At 44.0% G+C, this 23,299-nt stretch overlaps 2 protein-coding genes across 2 annotated transcripts in view; both read right to left on the reverse strand.

Moving 5' to 3' along the window:
- LOC108149743 (nephrin) overlaps window positions 1-23,299 on the reverse strand; it is a 65,145-nt gene that overhangs the window by 17,104 nt on the left and 24,742 nt on the right. Inside the window, 14 exon segments of the mRNA XM_017277528.2 lie at window positions 6,486-6,674; window positions 7,980-8,146; window positions 8,662-9,085; window positions 9,557-9,838; window positions 9,898-10,176; window positions 10,787-10,951; window positions 11,320-11,457; window positions 12,179-12,332; window positions 13,050-13,186; window positions 16,455-16,586; window positions 16,662-16,829; window positions 19,022-19,158; window positions 19,762-19,915; window positions 21,855-22,028. Coding sequence (XP_017133017.1) covers window positions 6,486-6,674; window positions 7,980-8,146; window positions 8,662-9,085; window positions 9,557-9,838; window positions 9,898-10,176; window positions 10,787-10,951; window positions 11,320-11,457; window positions 12,179-12,332; window positions 13,050-13,186; window positions 16,455-16,586; window positions 16,662-16,829; window positions 19,022-19,158; window positions 19,762-19,915; window positions 21,855-22,028 — 2,700 coding nt within the window.
- LOC108149753 lies at window positions 14,513-15,896 on the reverse strand. Its single transcript, XM_017277561.2, has one exon. The coding sequence runs from the start codon at window positions 15,752-15,754 to the stop codon at window positions 14,639-14,641; it is 1,116 nt and encodes a 371-aa protein (XP_017133050.1). The 5' UTR covers window positions 15,755-15,896; the 3' UTR covers window positions 14,513-14,638.

Consider the following 23,299-nt stretch of genomic DNA (forward strand, 5'->3'; position numbering starts at 1 on the left):
AGTTTGTGTTTATCATGAATATTTCATGATATATAAAAGCCTGAGTTAGTTGCTTATGCTCTATTTTTTTTTGGTTTCCACTTACGAAAAAAAAAACCATAAATCCTAAGCGCGATTTGCCGGGAAATCTTCAGGCCGCAGACAGACGGAAGGCAGGATGTGTGACCAAACGGTAGGGTATTAACGGCCGGTGGGCGGGCTTATCACTCTTAGTCGTCCTCGTGACCGTGGTGGACACATTGCGGTGTTCCCCGTCTACACAAATGTCAAATAATCCGTGCTCGCATTCGGTACTAGCTGTTTTTCCTGTTGCCGTTGCACTTTACGGCTCCGCCACGCCGCCCGGAGATTACAAATTTTGCACTTATGCTCGGCAAGCCCCGTCCATATCCCTTTCTATATACGTTTGTGGTTATACGTATATACGTATATGTGGGACGCGGCTTAGACAGACTCTGCGGTCATCTGGGCACGTTAATGACGGCGACGTCTGTTTTGAAGGTCTTTTCTGGTAAGCCGCCTGTCCTGGCAACAGCTCTCAATTATTCGCTGGCCGGACTTGCGGTGCGCCGTAGTGGATCTGTCCGCTTTTGTGCCATTTGCTCTTTGGTCATTTGAATGGACGGACCGACTGCTGAGCTATTTCAAGGCATTGTTTCAGGGTGCGGCATTGGCGAATTTATGAACTCCCATTCCATGCCGCAAATGGATCCGCCACTCTCCCTCGGCCTGTCATGGCCAGTTGCCTAAGCAGCAAACTTTTCGACATTGCTGAGCCAGCCCTCTGGCTGCCCCCGAAACTGCCCCCGATTTCCACCGATTTCCCCGATTTCCCCGATTCTCCTGACCACCACAGACTGTGCGCTTATCTCTTCGCATTCGATGTCGCAGCTCTTGCACGCACGCCAAAAAGCCCTGTGCCCAGTACCCAGTGCCCTGGCCACCGTCTCCCTGGGACCCCGTCAATTGTTTAAAGAGTGTCAAAGTCAAGTGCTCGCCAGTGGAGCAGCCATCGGGATGGGATGTAGGATGAGTGGAGTGGTAGTGGTACGTCCTACAAAGTGCTTGGGGATGGTGGGATGGTTGGGGTGGTCTTATCGCTGGTGGCAACGTTGGCATAAAAGTTTCGCCCCGCCAAGTCGTAAAAGTGTCGCACTCAACTATATCCCCGAGATCGGGTTGCGGGCCATTTCACTTTTGCGCCGGCACTCGTTCTAAAGTTTTTCCTCCTGGCCAAAAGATAATACACCCTCGGTGTTGATGGGTGCTCTCTATTTTTGGGGCTCTTTTTGGGCTCTAGCTTAAGTTGGCACATTTTTTGTTTGTGCTAAAAAATCTATTGCCATATGGGCCTATGCCCATGCCCTAACTTCGTTAACCACTCGCGAATGCTGTGCAGCAATTGTTTGATGCAACTGCTCTTTGGCCTCTTAAGTGGGTTGTAGAGTGCAAGGGCACGTAAAAAACTTTTTTTTTCTTCAAGGCAATTGAAAAAATCAGATCTAGGCAAAGTAAAGCTTATATTGATGTTACACTCATTTATTATTCAAAACCAGAGCAGATAAAGCTTGTGCTAGTTGACTAGTTTATTTAAGAGAATTCTGAATCACTTTTTGATGAACACAGATTTAAGGAAATTACGCTTTTTTGGTCTTATAGTAAAAAAGTACATTATCGTTAGGTTCCACCCTTATACCTTCCATAGCTACATCCAGAAAAGCAAAATTTCTTGAATTGGGTCATTTCTTCCTTAATAATCTATATGGTGGGCCTATAGTTAAGGTCAAGTTAAGGTGATATATCAAGTTAAGGTGAGGTATTTCTATACACCCAAAATATAATAAAAGTATAGTTTTAATAAGTGTGCCTTGAAAATGAACTACAGACAGTATTAAAGTATAAGTATTAATTCAATAATATATAATAAACCCCTATACTTTTTGTTATTTAATTTCTATACCGAAGAGTCTTAAACTGTTCTCTAAGGCCTTTTTTAAACTAAAGGTATTAAACCTTGAGAAATTCATGCAGCAATTTATTTATTTATTATTTTGAAATTGGTTGGCTGAGAAACGGGTATCTAAAAGTCGTCTAAAGCGTTTCTTTTTGGTTTTTCTAAAATAAAGATGTTTTCTGGGTCTTTACATAGACTACCATTATTTGTGTCTTGTAGCTCTTAAAATGTTCTGAAAATTTTCTTAAACCAGAACTTTGAAAACCAAGTTAGGAGAACTCTATGGCTCATAGTGTATGGACGCTCTGCCCTTTCAGCTTGCGAGGCCAGGCGAAAGGCAATAAACAGTGGAGATGGCGCTATTCTGGATGTTCCGGCTCAGGCCCAGCTCATACGGGAATGATATATGTGGCACTGGGCATTGGACACTAGGCACTAGGCATTGACTGTGGCTGTGGCGATGCAATGCGATGCGATGGTCACTAGCGCTCTCTTGTCCATGGCGACTGTGTGGTCGATGACCGACCGGCAATGGAATGAGAATGAGCAAGACCAACGGACCGTCGGACCGTCGGACCGACGGACGACCAGCAGTCGGCGACGGAGCTGAACCACTGGACCAGCTGCCAACCGCAGACTTTTGGCATAGTTTATCGGACAGCGACAACTACAGCGAAAGGCTTCTTAGGCGGCATCCAGTGCGGTTGGGCTTTTGGTTTGCCGAAGAGTTGGGTCTGGGTTGGGATTTGGATTTGGCATGGTTGGGACTGAGATGAGATTTGGTGCTGGGCGGCGGGATGGATTTCCTTTCTGTGCGCCATGCGGCATTTTGACACAAAGGCACAAATGCACATTAAAAATGCATATCCGAAGGGCTGCAACAAAAACACAAGTCAAGTTTCGCCGGCGAAAACATTGAAATATGCAGAGAGATATCCCCCGACAGGGTCCTCCAACTCCAACTTCCTGCCACGCCTACTCCCACACCCAAAAGCCGCCCCCACCGCCGGCTGGCCAACGCACCAGTTTCTCTGACAACTTCAAAAAAAAAAATAAATAAAAAAAATATGAGAAAAAAGCGAAATGGATGGAAAAATTGTGAGCACTGAAAACGGGAAAAGTAAAAATCCTTTTGGGCATTGTCAGTTATCGGCTTTTGACAGGGATAAGGGGATGCGGATGGGGCTACCAAAACCACTCTCCGTACATTGTCATAAAAATGTTGTTCCTTCCAGGAGGGTTTTTGCTGTGTTTGTTTGCAACAAGACTGAAATATGAATTTTCTTTTGTGTGAAGCGGGACTGCATTCATATCCCGGCACTCGCCATTTGTTCAACTGTGCCGCACTGGAAACGAAACGAAAGACAGAAATAATGGAGTCTGGCCCGGCCTGGGATTCTTAGGGAAATTTCTTATTTATGTCCTGCGGCTGTAGTTCATGCTACTCGTGCTACCCGTTTGAAAATGTCAAAAAATAACTGGCCCACATTTTGTGCTTCCCCGATTAAGTCAGTTTAGTTTAGTTTCGGGGCGTGTCGTCCCCTTTTCCGTTCGCTTAATGAATCAAAACTTTTCACTGAAAGAGAAAGAGATGTAAATCAACTCATAAGTCAAATGTTTACGCAAACAGTCTGACAGCGCACATATAACAGCAGCAAATATAACTCGAAGTCGTCCTCATATGGTGCCAACACCCTGGCTAAACAAAAGGCATTTAGCATGGGTCCCTCACCAAAAACAAAAAGTAGAGTAAAATAGAAATTGTTGATATTATCAAATACCACGTACATATTAATGCAACATGCAATTATAATATTATTTTAGGATACATGATTTGAAAATTCATTTAATCCATTCCAACTAATTTTGTGAAGTCGGAACAGGCAACGTAATAAAAAAAAAATAAAATAACATAACTCTTTGTTCGTTTGTTTGGCAAAGTTAAGATTGTATCAAATTTATATACTAAATTTAAAAAAAAAACGTAAAAAAAAGTGCAGCTGAACCTTTTTTTAATAGCTGGGGCTAAAAGAAACACAGCCTGTGATTCTAAATATTCGGTTTAATATCCGCTATAAAATGATCCTCATTCTATTTTATGTACCTATATATACAAAACCCTAGTTTTGGTAACCAAAAGACTGAAGAATGAAATTTTCAATGCCTAGTTATGAAAAACGAACTCTGTGTTTGCATAAATTGTGTGACTATTATTCAGACTTTTTTGAGCGCTTCGACCGCCGTATTGAGTTCACGATGTAGCTCTATTTTTTTGTTGCCCGGCTCAACGGAAATAATTTGGTTAGCCGGCAACCACGCTGCGTGTTGCATGACGACTGGCTGCACGTAATAGCGATTCCGTGTTGCCACATTGCGTATACGCCGAGTGCGCGCCACGTCTCAAATTTGCCAGTCAGAATGCGATGGGATTGCTAAGGAAAGCCAGCCGGAGAAAATGGTAACAATTGTACTGATGGCGTCAGGATTTTCATTTTAAAGTTGGCACCACCAGAGAGTGGTGAAAAATAATTTCGATTTAATAGACAACCCTCAGCCAACATGTTCTACACTTGTCGACACGTGCTGCCCGACCTCCGACCTCCGAACCTGCGACCTGCGACCTGCGACCTGCGACCCCCGGCGTCCGTGAGCCGTGAAAGCAATCTGATTTCCGGAGGATTGTGCATTCAGCTAAGAAAACGATGCACATTTGTCTTGCCGGCTGTCCGGGTCTCTTGTTCGTTCAATAAACAGCAGCTCTCTTGGCTGCTGCCGTCTTGCCCAGGATGCATCATTATTTTCTGTCATCATTATACTCCAGCCGGCGACTTCTTGCCTCGACTGCCGCATCCTAGCCATGGCCACGCTTGGCATTGGTTGGCTTGCGGAAATTACAAGAAGTGATCCGAGTGGAGTGGAATGGAGTGGAGTGTAGTGGGTCCTGCGTATGCAGGAAATTGTTTAGTGAGCTTCATAAAGTGAGGCTGCATTCCGAGGTCCTAGGTCCTTGGTGGACAGGAGCAGCGGATGCTGCACAACGCGCTCGCTTCCGCATCCGGTGGTGTCGCGGAAGTGGTGCCGGCTGCAACATGGCAGTCGTTGCAATTGTCTGCTCGCAATACCAACCCCTTGCCGAAACAACCTCAATCAAAGACGTACCCCAAGAAAGAGCCTCAGCAAATCAGCCAAAATAATAGTCATAATAATAATAATAATAAATAATAAATAACAATAATAATAACCTTTCTTGCGGCGCTGGTGCACAAAGAACCAGGCAACCAGCGAAGCGTTGACCAGGAGAAAGCCAAATGCCGCCAGGGAGATGCCAATTATGACCAGATTCGGTGTGTTGCTGGAGTCCTCGGTTAACTCGGCTGGCATCAATTCAAGTCCTTCACAGAGCGAGCCATGGAACCATGGAAAACGTACAAAAACACAAGAAAACATGGTTGCAGAAATAAAACAATAAATAAATGCGAAATGAAATGAGAAATTGTAATAAAAAAGGAATAATATCATGAGGAATAAAAATATAAATTGGCGCAGAGCATAGCAATGAACGCGCTGTTGTCCCAGTTTTCAGTTGGGTCCGAATCCGAATCCGAATACGAAGCGCTTTCGGACTCGGACCCCGCCAGGCATTCCATTCCGGCTATAGAGACGAGGGGTCAAGGGTCGAATTCGGTTGGCATGGCGAGCACACGCAGCGAAATCAAATAAAGAGACCGACTTGCGACCGGCGAGTGACGCAAATCACGTAGAGGCTGCGAAGCGGAGCCGGAACATGTGATGGCAAATGAAATTAGCGACGCCATCGCCATTCCACAACGATTCCCATCGCGATTCCGTTCTCAATCCCACTGCCATTTCCATTTCCATTGCCATCCGCAATTGCTGACCACCGGGCACGTGCGATGACACCGCCCACAAATTAAAAGAAAATAACGGAGGCGACGGCGGGCCGAGTTGAGGGAATTAGAAATTCAAATGCCCACGGATTCCAGCCATGGAGCTCTGCAGCTCCAACTATTGCTTCCCATTGAACCCCATCTTGGTTAATGGCAACCATGCCAGCACACTGAGATTGTAGTCTAAGCAATTAAGTTCGAATGTTTTAACGATTTGAGTTAAATCAGCTAAGTTTAAGCAAAAATTAAGAACATTTTCAACTCTTTTAGTGTTTTTAAGCAACAACAATTTTTAAATTTTAATAGACAAACTAAGTATGAAATTTAACGAAATTTAATACTATATATGCCACATGTAACTTTTCAAAACTGATCAAATAGTTGTCTTAACGTTTTTGTTTCCGTTTGGTAGTTTTTATAAAAATGATTGCATTTTAAGTGCCTGACTGAATCATATTGCATGGCTTTAATATGCTAAGGACATAAATTGGCTGAAGTATTGAAAAAATATTTTGTTAGATTAGGTATATATGGGATTTCTTGGAAAATAGAGGCTGGTTCTTGTGTATTTTTCCCTGTGTGGCAGCAGCAGCAACCGCCGGATTTACTGCGGATCCCCTCACCTCGCTTCAGGCGCTTCTCGTTCCGTTTGTGCAGACAGCAGCCGATGACAAACACGTTGAGCAGGACAACGACTATGCCGGCGCCCACGCCCACCAGGAGCATGCCCGAAGTGCCGCCCAGCGGTGTCTGGCTGGTGGTCGGCGGTCCGCCTCCCAGTGACGAAGCCGGATGCGAGGGGGGCGGGGCTTCTGCTGGACGCGGACGGAAGGGCATTTGCGGTGGCGCATCGTCGGTGTCGTCGGTGTCATTGACGTTGTTGATGGCCGTAATGCAGTTCCAATTAAGAGCAGCAAGGGTCGGGACGAGATCATTGAGTGAGACAACAAATCGGAGCCTGGCGGCATTATATGCCCATGCCCCCATGGCCATGTCTGTTTATGGGCCATTTCTTACGCTTCATAATCTGTTTGAATCGCAAGTCAATGGCGGTGGTGCCGGATGCAGTTAAAGGACTCTTTAAAATTACCACTTTAATGCGTTCTAACAATTTAATGGATATTGTTTCCGGTTTAGGGCAGCTTTCTATAAACTTTCTTCTATGAATATGAATATATGAATAATGTATACTGATATCTGGCTTTTTAATCGAATATTTAATATTTTTAATTAAAATTAAGTATAATATTCTAATACCAAATAATTTACAGCTCATATTAAATTGCATTATTTAATATTCTAATATTTCAATTAATGTGAAAAATGTTGGTTTTAATTTAAATAAAATATTTCAGATATTAATGTTATTATTTCCGTTTTTTATATAGCAAACGAAATTTTTTAAAGAGATTATAAAATACTTCGATTTCCTACCTTTATTTCATTAGAGTACAAAAACTTGTCAAGCTTAAAATGACATATTAGCCATTCGAATTGCAACCACAACAAATATAATTTTAAATTGCCAACAACACGTAATTTATTTATCAACATATTTTAATTGATATGACTTTTTTTTTGTCTTGCCAATATAAAGACTCTTTGAAGTTTTTAATTAATATTTATATTTTTAGCCACTATTACCTTTGTTAATCTAGTGGAATTAATTTTAGTTTTTAATTCGTAAAGTTTTAATTAGGCCTAAGCTAATGTGTTTTGCTGAATAAATACTCCAAAGCTAATTTGATTTCTCTGATTTATTTGAATCTTTGTATGCACGACATTGGACCTTGCAGGGGGACTAACCAAGTTCAGTGTCTGGGCCAATTTCAGTTCATCAATTATTTCGGTTGACTCATTCCACGCGTGCTTCTAATTGGACCGATATTTACTTATCTTACTGGCTAGCTAATTAATTCCACAAATCTGCCGAATCGCTGCCCGACAACTGGTCCGGCACCACCAAGCGCCCTCTTAGTTACCAATGCCGATGCCATGAAAGGCCATAAAAGCCAAATGGCGGACTGGCATAAATCAATGTCGGCATCGCTGGTCGAGTGCGGCACTCGCGCCCAATTTGCAATTTGCATGCCGCTCTCAGGGGCGCACGGACTTACCTTTGGTCTCGGCCCGTGCCAAATCGGGCAGATAGGAGCTCTGGCCCAGCTCGTTCTTGGACATCACCGAAAACAGATAGAGCGTGTTCATGCGCAACCCGCCGATGGTCAGCTTGTGGCTATTGGGCAGCCCATCGATGTATTTGTACTGTTCGCGGTCGGCCATCCTGCAAATGAGAGGCCAGAGTGCAATTTCATTAGTGCCAGGACCCTTGACAGTTGCACGCAGAAAAATTGTGCAAAATCTTCAGTTTTAAGAAGAGCTTAAAGTAAGTTTTAAACTGAAAACACTATTTTTAGCTTATCGTAAGGAAGAAAAATATTTTATAAAATCTATTATCTGACATATTAGACCTAAATTTATCTTACCATTAAAGAAAAAAAAATGTTATTAATGTTTTTTTATATTTAAATTGTTATTTAAAGATTTTTTTTAATCACTGGTGGAAGCTAGATTGGGTTTTTAATAGGAACATGTCAAAGTCACTTCAAATTCTTTCCCTACCATCAAAACATAAAAATTCTCAACTTAGGCGTTTTGTTATAGAAATAAACGCAATTCATATCCTTTAGATTGAAAAACTTAGTACTTATTCGATGTTATTACTTTGTGATTTCAAAACCTAGCTAAAATTGCTTTTTTGCTCGTTGTGTATATGTAACAAGTCGCAATATCACTTACCTATAGCGCACTCGATAGGAGGCCTTGAGGCCACCATCGAAGCCCGGAGTCCAGGCCACCGTGACGGTGTCGTGGGTGATGTTTAGGATATTCAGGCTGATGGGTGGATCCGGCGGCGAGGTGATTTCCAGACGCACCGTCTCCACCGCCTCGCCAAGATCGTTTCGGGCCACGCATTCATAGGCGCCGTAGTCCGCCGGCGCCACTTTGTCCACGATGAGAGAGGATTCGTAGGTCAGGGAGTCTATCTTGCGCTCCTCCACTTCGTACTTGTACGTGCGATTGATGGGCAGGTCCTTCTTGTCCTGTCGCCAGATGAACTGCGGCTTGGGTGCACCCTGTGCCCGGCAAGGCAGTCGACCCCGCTCTCCTGTCCCGCTGGCAGCTCGCAAAAGCGTTGGAGCCTTGGCAATCTCAGGTGCAACTGGAGGAGGAGGATAAAGATGTGTTAAGAAGGCATTATTACAGGCACCAACGAAAAAATTACAGGAACTATTTGTACACATTCAGCACACCATAACATTAAAACATAAATTAAAATATTGTATTTATGCTATAAAAAGTCGGATAAAATTTTTAAATTGTGTTCTAAAGACCGGATTTTAATGTTGAAAAATAAGAGAACTTTGGCATCATATTCCAAATTTATTTATTATACTGTGGTGCATTGGCAGTTTATTATGGCAAGAACGTAAAGTTTATTTAATATGACCTATGGGATTTATGGTGTTATTAGCTACGCAACGGAACCTTATGGGTTATGAAAACAACAGTTTGCAAGGGACTTTTACTCAGAATCACCGAAACATTAAACAAAATGGGCAACTAGATCGTGAACATTTCTTTTGCCTTTTTCATTACTGTTCAGACTACTACTACTGTTCAGAGTACTTACACTTGACAATAAGCAGGATATCGCGGTTTGTAGGATTGGCCACACGATTGTCGGCCACGCACCGAAAGTTACCCACATCCTCGCGCTGGGCATCCTTGATGTGCAGGTAGGAGGTGCCATTGGCGAAGGTGGTCGAGGTCTTCACGGTCATGTCGTAGCCCAACCGCTCCCACTTCACATGCTCCTCGGTCAGCGGCTTGCCCTCCACGCTGCACGAGAGCATTGCGTCCTCGCCGGGATTGACGACAATGTTCTCCGACACCGACTTGATGGTAGTTCCATCTGCAGAGCGAGACCACAATTAGTCCGTTTGGGGAAATCGCACAGAGTGGCGTACTCACATTCCACCATCAGCGTGATGTTCAGGCTGGCCTTGCCCTGCGAGTTGGAGGCGCTGCAGGAGTAGATCCCCGAGTCATCGCGGTGCAGGCGGGTGAAATTCAGGCTGCCACCATCGGCGAAGATACGATGGCCGCCGTCCTGCGGAATGGTGACCCCATCCTTGGTCCACTTGTACTCCACTGGGGTGGGATTGGCCTTGGTTTGTAGCGATACCTGCACCGATTCACCCTCTGCACCCACCACCGTCGACGAGGGTGGCGGCACGAACTTGGGTCGATCTGGAGGTAAAAGGTGGAAGTATGGTTGGCTGATGTCACAGAAATCCCTTTGGACTGACCTTTTTTTTTTATCAATGTTATACGCCTAACAAGCTTAAGGGCTTACTAAATCTTAAGAAGAAGCTTCAATTTCAGTTTAAATATTTCTTATGAGACACTGTAGTACTCTTCTATCATTCAGAGGCACTCAATTTAAACTCCTGCCAGTAATGTAGTCATTTTTTAAATTCTACTGAAGAAATTTAATTTAATTTCGTTCTTTTTAAAACTGATCTCTATCCTTGATACTGTTGACTTTAAGGCAATAAAAAATAAATTTAAATTTCATTGAAACTGTATTAATTTTATAAATTCAACTGGTGGTAAAATATCATGATTTAATTCCACTTTTTTCAACACTCTTTCTTAGATTGATTTAAAACTAATCTCTATGCTCGATAATGGGTACTTTCCGGCAATTGCAATTCTAAAGGAACTTTATACCGAAGTTCCACTCAAACTGTTACAAAGAGAGGCGTTTGCAACTGGCGGACTTGTGTGACATCATTTATAGATTCGACTGGCGATGGCAGATCCCGTCTAATTGAGCCATTAGTTGGGTCATACTTACACAGGACATCCAGGCTGACCGCCTCGTGGACGCTCCGCTGGAGAGCTTCGTTGGCGCTCTGGCAGGTGTAGACCTGGCCGTTCATTTCCTGTGTGATGTTTACCCTGAACTCCAGCGTGGAGACCGTGCCGCCCCAGAGACCCGGCTTGGACGTGTTATTAATGCCTGTGGGTTGGGTTTTGGAGGATGCAGGGGGTAACGGGATTTCGGGGTTCCGGTGGGCGGACAGGATCCGGATTGGGCAGGGCGTGGGCAATGGGAATAAAAATGGGAATGGGAGCAGAACAGAACAGAGCGGAGCGGAGAAGAAATGGGCGTAATTTTAGTGACTGGCAAGGCAAGCGAACCGGATGTTGTCGTGGAAACGCCTCGCACCAACAAAATGCACTGACGGCGCCGGCAAGTCCATAGCGAATGGCAAATGGCGAATGGCAAATGGCGAATGGCGATGGGCAAGCTTCCAATTGCCAAATCGCTTGGCCAGGCCAAGCCATACGGTACGGTATGGTTCGCATACGTATACGAATACGTACCTTCGATGGGAATGCCGTCCTTCCACCAGGACAGCTTTGCCGGCGGATTGCTGGAGCTGGAGTCGCAGATGATGGTTGCCTCCATGCCAGGTCGCAGCTCTTCCGGTTCAATGCGTATTTTGACCGTCTCCGGGGCAACTGAAAGAGCACACACACCAGTGGATAATAAGAAAGGATTCAGGAGCCGGCGGATCTCCCAGCCCAAGGATTTAAAACGCAAGTACTACACTCGACGAACAATTTATAAAAAATCTTAAAATTTAAGGGTCCTTGATCGTTGGAACTATTATTTTTACTTTTTAGACACTTATTACATTTTTGGGTTGTTTTAAAACCTCAATAAATAAATATATTTTTGAATTTTGTATATGTTTTATACAACTATGGAAACAAACCCATAAATATTGTTAAGTTATATTAATTTAATAATTTAATTCTTTGCAAATGCTTTACATATTGCTTTTGAATTTTGGGACTATTTAATTTATTGCTTTTTTAAGATTTTCCTTTTAAGATATATGAAGAATTTATGAAAAACCTTTTTGTGACTTTTTGGTTAATAAAATGGTACTTATTGAGCTGATATGCACTTATTCCTTTAATCTATGTTGAAATAATATTTTATAATGTATTACGCTGAATTAAAAATGTTGTAACAGCTTACAATAAATTTAAAGTTCCAAATTGGGATATCATTTAAGAACTTTAAGAATATTTGCAATTCTAAAAAAGTGTATTAAAACCTTTGTCAAACTAAAAACAATTCTAAAACATAGGGTACTTATCTGAGGGTTTTTTTTTAATTTGCGTTAGGCAAGCAAAGCTTTACTGACTATGTATATTTTCTAAGTATACTCACAGTGGACACTGAGTGTGGTGGACTGGAAGAGCGGGATTTCGGTGGCGCTGTTGGAGGCCTCACATCGGTACTGGGCCTGGTTGTCGGACACGTTGGCCAGAACGGTGATTTCGGCCGACACCGATTTGTCCGCGGCCCGTATGACCGAGTTTATCTGCAGAGGGGAATGAATACTTATTTTTTTGTTGGCTTGAGAACATCTCCAAACAGCACACAGCTGCCGGATGCATTTTAATTTCGCTGATAAAACGTCGCCTAATCTAAGCGAGCGAGCCAGGTGGAAGGCAAGCAAGCAAGCAAACACGGCACCCAGATGAGTCCCCCGTGGGCCAGAGATGAAAACTCTGACACCGCAACAAATGGGAAACGGTAAAACAGGAAGCAGCACCTGAAACTGCTGGTGCACCTGCCACCCAACACCCACCACCCGCCACCCATCATTTATCCCTCATCCCTCCGCAATATAAAAGTGTGGGCTGATGAGCTGCGGTTGTGGGTGACTTGGGTTCTTTTTGCACCGTATTTACCACCTTTTGTTCAAAGTTCTAACGATAGTTTTGCACTCGATTATTGGTAGGTGGAAGGTGTGAAAACCGAAATCGTTCTGGCATCAAAAGCGAACGGCTGCAGTGGCTCATTAGCACTTTAAGCCCATAAAGCGGAAGCGGAAATGGTCAACAAAAGCGCCATTATTGTTTTGCGGATGTTTGCTGCCTGCCGTTGATAGTATGCTGCCTCTCACTCGCACTCTGTTTGCTATATGTGTGTGTGTGTGTGTGTGTGTGTCTGGGCGATGTGTGTGTGTGAGTTTTCTGCGGAAAATGCAAACAAAGGGCGGCCAAAAAAAAAATAGGGAAATTTCTGCACTCACCCGTTTGTCGTTTTTGTACCATGTTAGCGTTGCCAACGGATTGCCGCCTGATGAAACGCAAAGCAGTTTTTGCACCGAGCCAGCTGGGATAATTTGTCCCTCCATATAGCCAGAAATTAATGGCGGCGCGGGCGGATCTGTGGAGGAAAACAGTCGGGATAAGAAAAACGGTTCAGGGGAAGCAACCAAAACAAAAAAAAATTAAAAGACAAACAAAAGAGCGCCAAGCATAAGGGGAAATGGGCCAACGAATTGTGGCACCAAAAACTTAGCCACGAGCCAGCAAATTATGGCCTACAACAATAACACAAAAAGGACCAGCCAGGACTAGGACCCACCGCTGAGTCCTCGTCCTCCGTGAGCGCGGCTGCCAAGAGCGGCCGAACAATAAAAATTAAAATTATTTAATTTGCCGCGCATAAAGTAAAATATCCGCAGGGCGTCCGCATCCTCAAGGCATGACCATGCACATACCATCGCTTCGTCCTTGATTGGTCAGTGGGTGGTGGCTGGTGGCTGGGATGGCTCATTACCTTGGGGGTCTGTTAGTCATTTTCAGTGCTCATGGTATGGGTAATAAATGTAAATCTCTGGCCGCCTCCCCACGCTGCTTTCTTCTTTCTGCTTTCTGCTCTCCGCTCGCTCTGTGATGTTGGTCAGAAAAATTAATTAGCGCTGCAGGAGGGCGCTCACAAAGGACATCCTCCACAGGACCGGAGGGGGAGGGGGCGTGTCCATGAGTGCCCTGGCTGGATAAACCGAAACTAGAAATCGCAATTATTAATAAGACCCGCCGCCAAAGCAACCCCACTCAACCTGTTATCGAGTCATTTTGCCTGTCAGTCCTTTCATCTTTCCTAGAAATCCTGGTAACCTTATGCCCCAATCCCTGCTATTTTTTCCTGCGTGTTTTTGTCACTGCCTCCGCTTATAATTGAGGCAAATGAAGAGTGACACCGAACATCGGATAATGGAGTTTGAGACACTTGCAGTTGTCGCTTGGCGGAGAAGTGTCATTCTGTGGCGACAAGAGGCGGTGGTGTGGAGGTCCTGGATGCCTACATCCAATCGGACCTTTATTGAGCACGAAAAAGTGGGGGTTAAGAAAAGTTGGTATACTAATCTTTGCACACCACATATGGATGTATACGGATTTAACTGAAATTGATATTTACTATTTTATAATACTTTCTAATTGACCATATTGTGACTAGTGGGTTAAAATAACTTTATAATTTTTAGCACTACGATTAGGAAAATAAATAAATATTTAAAAAACAAGAATGTTTGATAGGTATTTTTCTAGTTTTACGGTGGAATTGGTTAATATTAAGTATACTAATAATTTAAGATTATTTCATATTTGTAAATATACATTAAGTGCAGAAAAACTAATATGTATATCGTGACTATCTTATATTGTCTATTAAGTTCGTTAAGCGATTTTTTGAAACGAAAAAGAATTTCCTTAAGAGTAGGCTTTAACACCTAGCCATTTCTAATTATTATTTCTTATACAAAGTTTGACATTGATTTGGATCATCAAGAAGGGATTTCTCACACACAATTTATACGGAACGACCTCGAAACTATAGCAATCCGCAGCTGGTGAACTGCAGACCCCGGCTGAGCTTTCCATTCTTGGTGCCGTAGCTCTGGATGCACTCGCATATCTTGCTGCCCTTCACAATGCGGCCGAATCCCACCCGGGATCCATTGACCACGGTGAGCGGCTTGAACGAGATGGCGAAAGACAAATGGTCGCCGAATCCTTTGACATGAGCCTTGCTGAAGGAAAGTACGTAGCTGGAGGCTCCGTGGTCAATCACCTTGGCGTCGTACTCCAGTGGCTGGTGGAGCAGTGATTCCGGCGTCAGCAGCAAATCCGTTTCCAGCCAGAGGTTTGGAAAGAGCCGTTTGACCAGGAACTTGGAGTGCTGGTCGCACATGCAGGACTTGATCAGCTGTAGGACCACCAGGGGTGCTGCCTCTGTGTACAGCTGGACCACAATCCTCCCCAGCGGACGAGCATCCTTCAGATATATTTCAAAGTAGATACGCGGACGGAAGAGGCGCCGCAGTTCGTCATCCGATTGGGGGAGCGGAATGTTGAAGGCCTCGTACTTGGCCATTGCCTGGGGCGGCAGTTCCAGCGGTGCCGCCGAGGCCGTGCTCCTGCCCACCGGCATCCGCTTTTCCGAGAGGCCCGAGTCCACCTCGCTGTTCACCTCCAGGATGCGTCGGCCGAGGTCCCGATTGTCGCGCTCCAGCTGCTCCAGATTGAGCAGGGCGTTGGGAATGGTGGACACGGCGTGGACAACCTCGTAGCGGAACGGATTGATGGCCCCGTGGGTGCGCATAGTGCGCGAGATCTCAACCAGCAGCTGGATGTTGGCCTTGGTCCGCTTCATAAACACCTGCGCCTCGTCGCGCAGATTGTTCACGCCGGTGGTGCGAGCCGCCTGGAAACTGGGCGCCTCCGCGTCCACCTTGCTGATCGCCTCCTTCACACGTTCGCGGTGCTGGCGCCACATCTTCATGCGGTTCACCATCGAAAGACCGCCCAAGATCTTCGTGGGCTTGGCCTTGGCCTTGGCCATCTTCCTGCGCTCCTTCACCTCCAGCTGGGCCGTCAGGCGCTCCTCCTCCGTGAGGCGCGCCAACTCGCAGGCCGACGGGGACACACAGGTCGGAAACTCAGTCATGGCGAAGGTCGAAAAAACTAATATCAAGAAACTAATATCACCTGAATCGAGAAATTTTCACTGGAAGCTATCAACCAAAATGTTACGTGGCTAAAACTGAAATAACCAGGAACGCCAGACCGTATTTACAAAAGTAATATCCAGGATAACTAAACATTTTTTAAAGTCAGGTACCTATATCTTGAATTAAGATTTCCTTTGATCTAATTTTGAAAAACTCCTTTGCAAAAGTCGGAAAAACTAATATTAAGAAATAGAACTAACAAAGCCCTTTTTAATTTAAAAATATTAAATTCATTTTACTCAATCTGCAGCTTATATTATGAACTCTTGCTTGGAAAAGTCGGAAAAACAGATGGGGAATTCTTTAATTTTAAAATAAGACATCCATTTTTTGAATGCAGTAGTCTTTTAATACTCATATTCCACCTGAGGCAGAAAGTAGGTTCGAGCTTATTTTAAAAAACATGTATACATATTTTACTTAAACTTAAAATAGTCAAAAGGTAAAAGGCTTTTACTGTAGCAGAGATACATGTCTTTAACCATTATTTAAAAGGCTTTAAGTCACTTTTGATACAAAGAATAATAAATACAAAGGTCTATTTTATTTTAACTTGTTAACTATGAAATCCATTTCCCCAGCTTGGCAAATCAATGTATAAAGGGAAAGGGGTACACTGGTTTTGGAAATACTTACACAGGACATTGATCGTGTGGGTGGAGACGACGTTCTCGGTCAGCTGCATGTTGAGTCCGTGACAGATGACGACCAGTGAGCGCTTGTTGGGCTCCACGGTGGCAGTGATGTTCGAGGTGGTCGTCCAACCGCCTGCGATGACAGACAGAGATGGAAATGGATTAGGCGTGGGACTGTGACTATGACACTCCGGCAGTGGCAACTTACCCTCGGGACTGACAATCGTCTTTGAGGTAGCGTTGCGCACCTGGCGCCCACCCACCATCCACTTGATCTCGGCTGGCGGATTGGATGGCGCGGTGGTGCATGTCAGCGGCACAATATCACCGACGCGCGCCTCGGTGGGTCCCATTACGGTGACGTGGGTGGGTGCAACTGGGGATGAAGAATGCGAGTGGGTTTGGGTTTGAGTTCGGGTTCGGGTTTGAGTTTGAGTTGATTCCAGTTACCGGGAGTCGCATAATGAAGGAGGCATAAATATGTAATAGGTCTGTGGTGAGCTCACTTGCGGCATGCTCCTGGCAGGCACACACAAGAGTATCTGCTATCCTAGCTTCCGGCCTGAAACCGAACCCCCTTGTTTCCCATGTTCCCATCTAATAGCCTTGGGGAGGAATGTCGGCTCCTGGTGCCGCCTCCATGCAAATGATGACTGAGTGACTGACAGCCCGTCCGTCTGCGGGGCTATTACCTAATGCCATCGAAGCGGAGTGGCAGTAGCAGCTGCAGCTGCCGCTGCCTTGATGGATAAGTGCATACATTACGCATACGCAGCGTTGTCTTGCGCTAGGGCATCGAGTGTGGGTGTGAGTGTGAGTATGGGTACGGGTATGGGTTTGGCGCGCAGGGAATACAAAACTTTCGACTCGATATGTTTCGCATATAAATAAACATTATGAATTCTTAACTTCTCGCATCTTTCGTCGGTCCGTCTTAGCCATACATCTTCATTCCGGGCACACGCCCAGGCACACTCACTGGCACACCCAGTGGCACACTCACGGGCACACTCACTGGCACACTCGTAAGGGGCAAAAGAATGCTGATGCTGAATGTATTCCTGCTACGTCTTCAGTTTTGTTGTTCCACATTCGTTATACATAAATAATGCGTGTGCTAAGAGCCCGGGCCGCCAGATGAGGCCACATCTGCTATCTATCTGCTACACAGGACGAAACTGTCCGCTATAAAGGGAATCAAGGTTGTCTTAATATACCCAAAAGTGAGAATATCTGTGGCATATCAATATATTATCTCCCAGTAGCTAAATCAGAAGGGGATCGAAAAGGGGGATTTGTAGGTTTGAATAAATCCCTCCTAAAAGTGAGAAACTATAGAACATTCGCCCCTGAGCTATTTAAACTTACCTAAAATATTTTTATCATAACACACATAAAAACTAAGGGTATAGGACCAAAAATGTATTTTTAAGATTAATAATATATATATTTAAAATGTATATAATTATTTATCTAAATGTTATCTAAATTATAAAAATAAAATATTTAAAAAAAATGTTTTCCTTCAGTGCAGTGTTTGTGAGCGACTGTTCGTGTATTCGTTTGTGCTGGCCACTCAATGTGGCATACTTATTGGGGCAAGATGGGGCCGAGTGGGCAGAAGGCCTGACCTGTATGGCGCTTTGATTGGTATGCGCATAAACTGGAAGCTGCCAGCTAAACGAGTCTTTGCCTTACTAGCGGGCGGAGTAACCCTAACCCGCCACGCACTTAAAGCCCGCTTCAGGTAAAAGATGCCAATTTCAGCGGACTGCCGAGTACTTGAAATTTAAATATCGCGCATACGCCGCGTTTAACGGCCGCCTCATCCATTTGCATGTGAGGCACATAAGTGTAAGTGTAAGTGTAAGTAAGTGAGAGGCGGCGGTGGGTTGGGGGCGTGGCATGCAAATGTTTGCTGGTCTCCTTCGTCCGTCCAAGTGTCGCTAACGACTTTGGCACCGCGTCGTTCCGCCCGTCGGCTTTGTGTGCCTGATTGCAATTGTTGTAACTCTAACAAGCTGCAACGTCTGAGCCAAGGGGCTAAGCGGACGGGGAGCGGGAATCTGCGCTATTTGGCACTTGAAAAGAATTTGCATTGCTTGATTTGACAAAGCCAAGTGGGACGCAGACTGGAGAGGCTTTCAAAGTGCAAACTTAAGCTTAATTGCAAAAGAAAGCATCAGCCAGCCGAGCGAGTTGCCAGGCTTATTTCAGGGGTACCCCAACCTACAGGCCTCCAGTCCTCCCATCCTCCCATCCTCTAACTTCTCTATGTGTGTGTGAGTCGGTTGCCAAGTGCTGCCGGCTCTGTGGAATTTGGAAGATGTCGCAGCCAGGCCTGGCTGTTGACACAATCCAGTCCCCACATCAGCGAGTGCTTGCTCTTAACTAACGATCCCCTTGGCCGCCATCGTGCAGCCCGCAGCCCGCAGCCCGCATCTAGACACCCATTGAACCTGATACGCTGCTCAGCCCGGGCTGCATAGATATAGATATGAACAACACACAATTAGGCGGCGCAAATTGGAGGCAGGGCATCGATGGTTCCATTGGAACTCCACTTACACAGCACAGCCAGCTCCACTTCCGCCTTCAGCGGATTCTGCGACATCACGTTGCTCGCCTCGCAGCGAAATCGCGCCCTGTTGTCCCCAGCCTCGGCGGTAAAGGTATAGATGTTCTCGGACAATCGGCCAGAGGTCCTGTTGATATAACAGAAACATATACCCACAATTAAACAATAATTATTGAAAGCTGTTCTTATATACCAAAGTCATGTCATAATTTGCTATCAAATTCCAATAAATTAGCAAATTTAATTGAAAATAGTTTTAAAAACAATATTCCTATGTTGTACTTATTTATGAAATATGAATTTAAAGAAATTTTTCATGGGCATAAATTAAATGCTTTTTTGTCCTAGTTTGGTAACTAGTTCACTAAATTTAATAGTTTTCTAAAAATTATTTGCCTACATCATATAATTTGATTTTAAATGCATATAATTAACAAATGTTTTTGATTGTGTGACTAATTTTGGAAACGTTAATCCCGATCAATACAATTATTTAAATAATAAAAAATAATTTCACATAAATTTATTCAGGGGCTTGGATCAAATTTGGTTTCTTGCATATTTGTCAGTGGACTTTGAAAAGCTAAACAAATTAAACAGACTTCTAAAATCGAATTACTTTGAAACAGTGCAAAATATAAACCGTAATTGGGCTTTTCATAAAAGGTGTTCAAAATTCAGTTTGTTAAGTATAAAGTGTTATGAAAGATCCCTTTAGTGCCCTTCTTACCTGTATGCCATGCGTATCTGGGAGCCGTTCTTGTACCAGATGAGCTGGGCAGGGGGATTGCCACCTCGACTCCGGCACATGAGCTCCACGGTCTGTCCACGCCGTAGAGTTTCACCCGGCGAATAGCCCTCGATATATGGCGGTCCCGGCGGATCTGTGGGTTTAGAAAGGAGTCCGTTTTGAATAAAAACTCCTCTGAATGCCGGGAGTTTGCTGTGTTTACAGTTCGCATATTTAATTGCAACTGCTGTCCGCAAATAAATTCAATTTACACTAAAGTATAGTGCGGGAAGCACATATGTGTGCATATACATACATATATTCAACTGAAATTCGTACAGTTTTTAATTGAAGTGTTTGCATGCAAATCGTTTATGCGGTCATATGCATTATTTTCCGATTTCGCCTTTTTTTAACCCCCGATCCGGGGTGTCGGTAATTTCAGTTGTTGTGGGCGTCGCACTGGACGATTAATAATAGTGTAAACCACCGCAAAGCAGTGGAAAAAGCATCGACAGAGCGTGTTAAATACATTTGAAAATTATCAGCCGGTGAAATATAATTGGTAGCAACTAGAAAAAGGGCGAAACCAGCCAGCTATCGATATTCCATGGGGGGAAATTGGGCAAAAACATTAACTCTTATCCGGCTGCTGTGTGCCAGTAATATGTTTTCTTTATCACAACTTGACAGGCGGTCAACTGGATTGAATCAACAGCAGCAATCAGGTGAGCCATAAAAGCTGCCAAGCCCACGCACACTCTTTATATGCATATACACACACACACACACACACACGTGATGTGCCCACACACTTTCCCCGTAGGCATGCAACGCAAAATTAAATTAAAATCACTTGAAATATTGTACGACCGGCTACGAGATGAGGCAGTGAGGATGCAATAATAGCGCCATAATTAAACCCCCACAGGAAGGGAAAATGAAAGGGGATATATTCCGGTCGCGTTCCCTGCGCAGATAGCGTAACTCGATTTTTCGCCATTTTCGTTTTTTTTTTTTTTTTTTGCCAATTACATCGCGACAAGCACTGGAAATGGCCAACGACCTGTGGCAGTTGGGGCCACCATTTGCCAGCTGCCTATGCATAAATAACAAACATAATTAATTTGAATGTGCGTGCAGGTGGAGCAGTAGCCATAGCAATGGCTCCCAGCAAATGCAGGTGCCTGGAGGCAACCACCGGCTCCATCGGCACCACCAGGGCCAATTCTGCCACCACTGCCGACGGCAACAATCAATAAGAGGACTTTTGCCATTCGTAATGGCTCTGGCTCGCGCTTCCGTGTAGCATCGCAGTTCGCAATTCGCGTCCACATTGGCAGTGGCAGCTGCACAGCACATTAGAATTTAAAAACTAATTAATACGCGCCCGAATCGCGCAATTAGCGGCCGTGATGGCAAATGGCATCCGCATCGGGCATCCACCGCGATGGAGTAGGGCACAAAAAATTCATTGCTTGCACTGGCAAAAAATTATGGCTCATTTTTCTGTTATTTGTTTTAACATTTAGCAAACTCCACAAATGGACAATTTGGTCAGCTTTAAATTCAAAACTTCATGTTGCTTATTTAAAATGCGCATACAAATGACGGAAGACAAAGAAAAATATATATAAATAAATATCCGACATGACTTTTAGTTTTTTAGAGAATTAGAGAGTTTAAAATTAAAATTTGTATTTAACTGATAATGAGAATACTTTTGGAATATTATTAGGATTATCATTCCCATTGCCAATTTAACAACTATGTTTAAGGAGAGAAGTAAAAAACGAGTACAAAATATATGTCATTTTATACAAATATTTTTAAAAATTTGAAAAAAAAAATTTTTAATTTTAGAAAATACAGAATCAACTGATTCACAATGGGCTATAAATGATGATTATTTTCAGTGAAATGTAGGAGCCTGTGCCTCTTTGGGGACACACCCCACATACACAAACCCCCAGCACGCACGTTCAATTGTATCGCAAATTGAGCCGGCTAATGAGGTCACCCACAACTTTTTTGGTCCACCCCAACAGATGGCGGGGGAAGAGGAAAGGTCTAGAGGCTGAGAAGCTACTCACACAACACGGACAGTTGAACGGTGGCCCGCATGGGCATGTCCGGGGACAAGGCCTTGTGCTTCGCCTGGCACGTGTACTCCGTGTAGTCGTCGTCGGGTCCCGGCTTCAGTTTAAGGCTCGAGGTGGTTGTGAACCGCTTGGCCGTCGACTCCTCCACGATGTCCTCTCGTTTTTCTGCAAGAACAGCAATCATATTCGTCAAAAAACAAGTGTTTGCATAAACTTATAGATGTGTATATGACGGTTGACTTTGATTTTAAAAAGCTTTATGAACTGACTAACTATTTGCTACGGTTTAAATTTGTGGGATCCTGTATTTTTTTATGAAGATTTTAAAATGACTTAATGAGGTGTATAAAAGTATGCAACAAAAAAGTCGTCTTTAGGAAAGAATGACACAAACTTTTAAACTCAAAATACATAATTGCATACCTTTAGACACCTTTTAAATATATGTTTGACATCCAATTGTTATTTAGTACAATTCTGTAACTTGTAGGCTAGTCATTCTCTATTCATTATGAAAATGGAATAAGAAATTCATCTGTATGGACAACAAATAATAAAAATATTTTATTTTCAAATACCCCCAAACCAATTAATATTTACTGCATTTGACAAGCGTTAAAGTTTAATGCCTTGAGATACGAGTATTTCTCAACTCCCATCAATTCCACACCAGCAGTGGAACATTGTGACATCATTTTCAGTTATAAATTTTGAACGAGCCTCATCTGCGCCAAAAAGTGAGGCCTAAAAAATATGCCCCACCCGCACAACTATCGTGGTGGAGCAGCACCATCATTTTGCCGAGGGGTAATCACCAAGATGGCCGTCTGCCCACATTAACCGCCATTTACGCGTTCCCATCACACTCACACCACACACACACCACACACACACACACTCCCCTGACAGCTTGCAAATGATACAAGCGCCAGACCGAAACTGGCCATTCTCGTAAACCCCGGACCGAGGGATCTATGGTTTGGGGTCCGGAGGCGACCAGAGAGTCCCTGCCGCAACATATTGCGTCATAAACATAATTCATCATGCAGCTTCCTTCCGCTGTCCACATTTCCTTGCGGATTTTCCTACATTTTAACGCCGCTTTGCGTATTTTCTTCTCTCTTCCTGGCCTGTGTTGTTTTCCTTTTTTTTTTTTTTTTGTTATTTTATATGTTTACCCGAAAAATTTCCATCATCATCGTCGCCGTCGCCGTCGCCGTGCGTTTCACATTTTAAGCATTTTTAACGCGCCAGTTGTGCTAAAATGATTTCGTTACTGGCCAAATGGCAGGAAAAGAGCGGAAAATCCGCTACGCGAAAAGGGGCAACAACTGAACACCCTTGTCCACCCACATGTTCGGTCGGTCGGTTGGTCGGTTGGTCGGTTGGTCGGTGGGTCGGTTGTAGGGGCCATAATCATTATGAAAATTAAAAGT

Source organism: Drosophila elegans, unplaced genomic scaffold, assembly GCF_018152505.1.
Source record: "Drosophila elegans isolate 14027-0461.03 unplaced genomic scaffold, ASM1815250v1 contig_520, whole genome shotgun sequence".
Taxonomy (NCBI): domain Eukaryota; kingdom Metazoa; phylum Arthropoda; class Insecta; order Diptera; family Drosophilidae; genus Drosophila; species Drosophila elegans.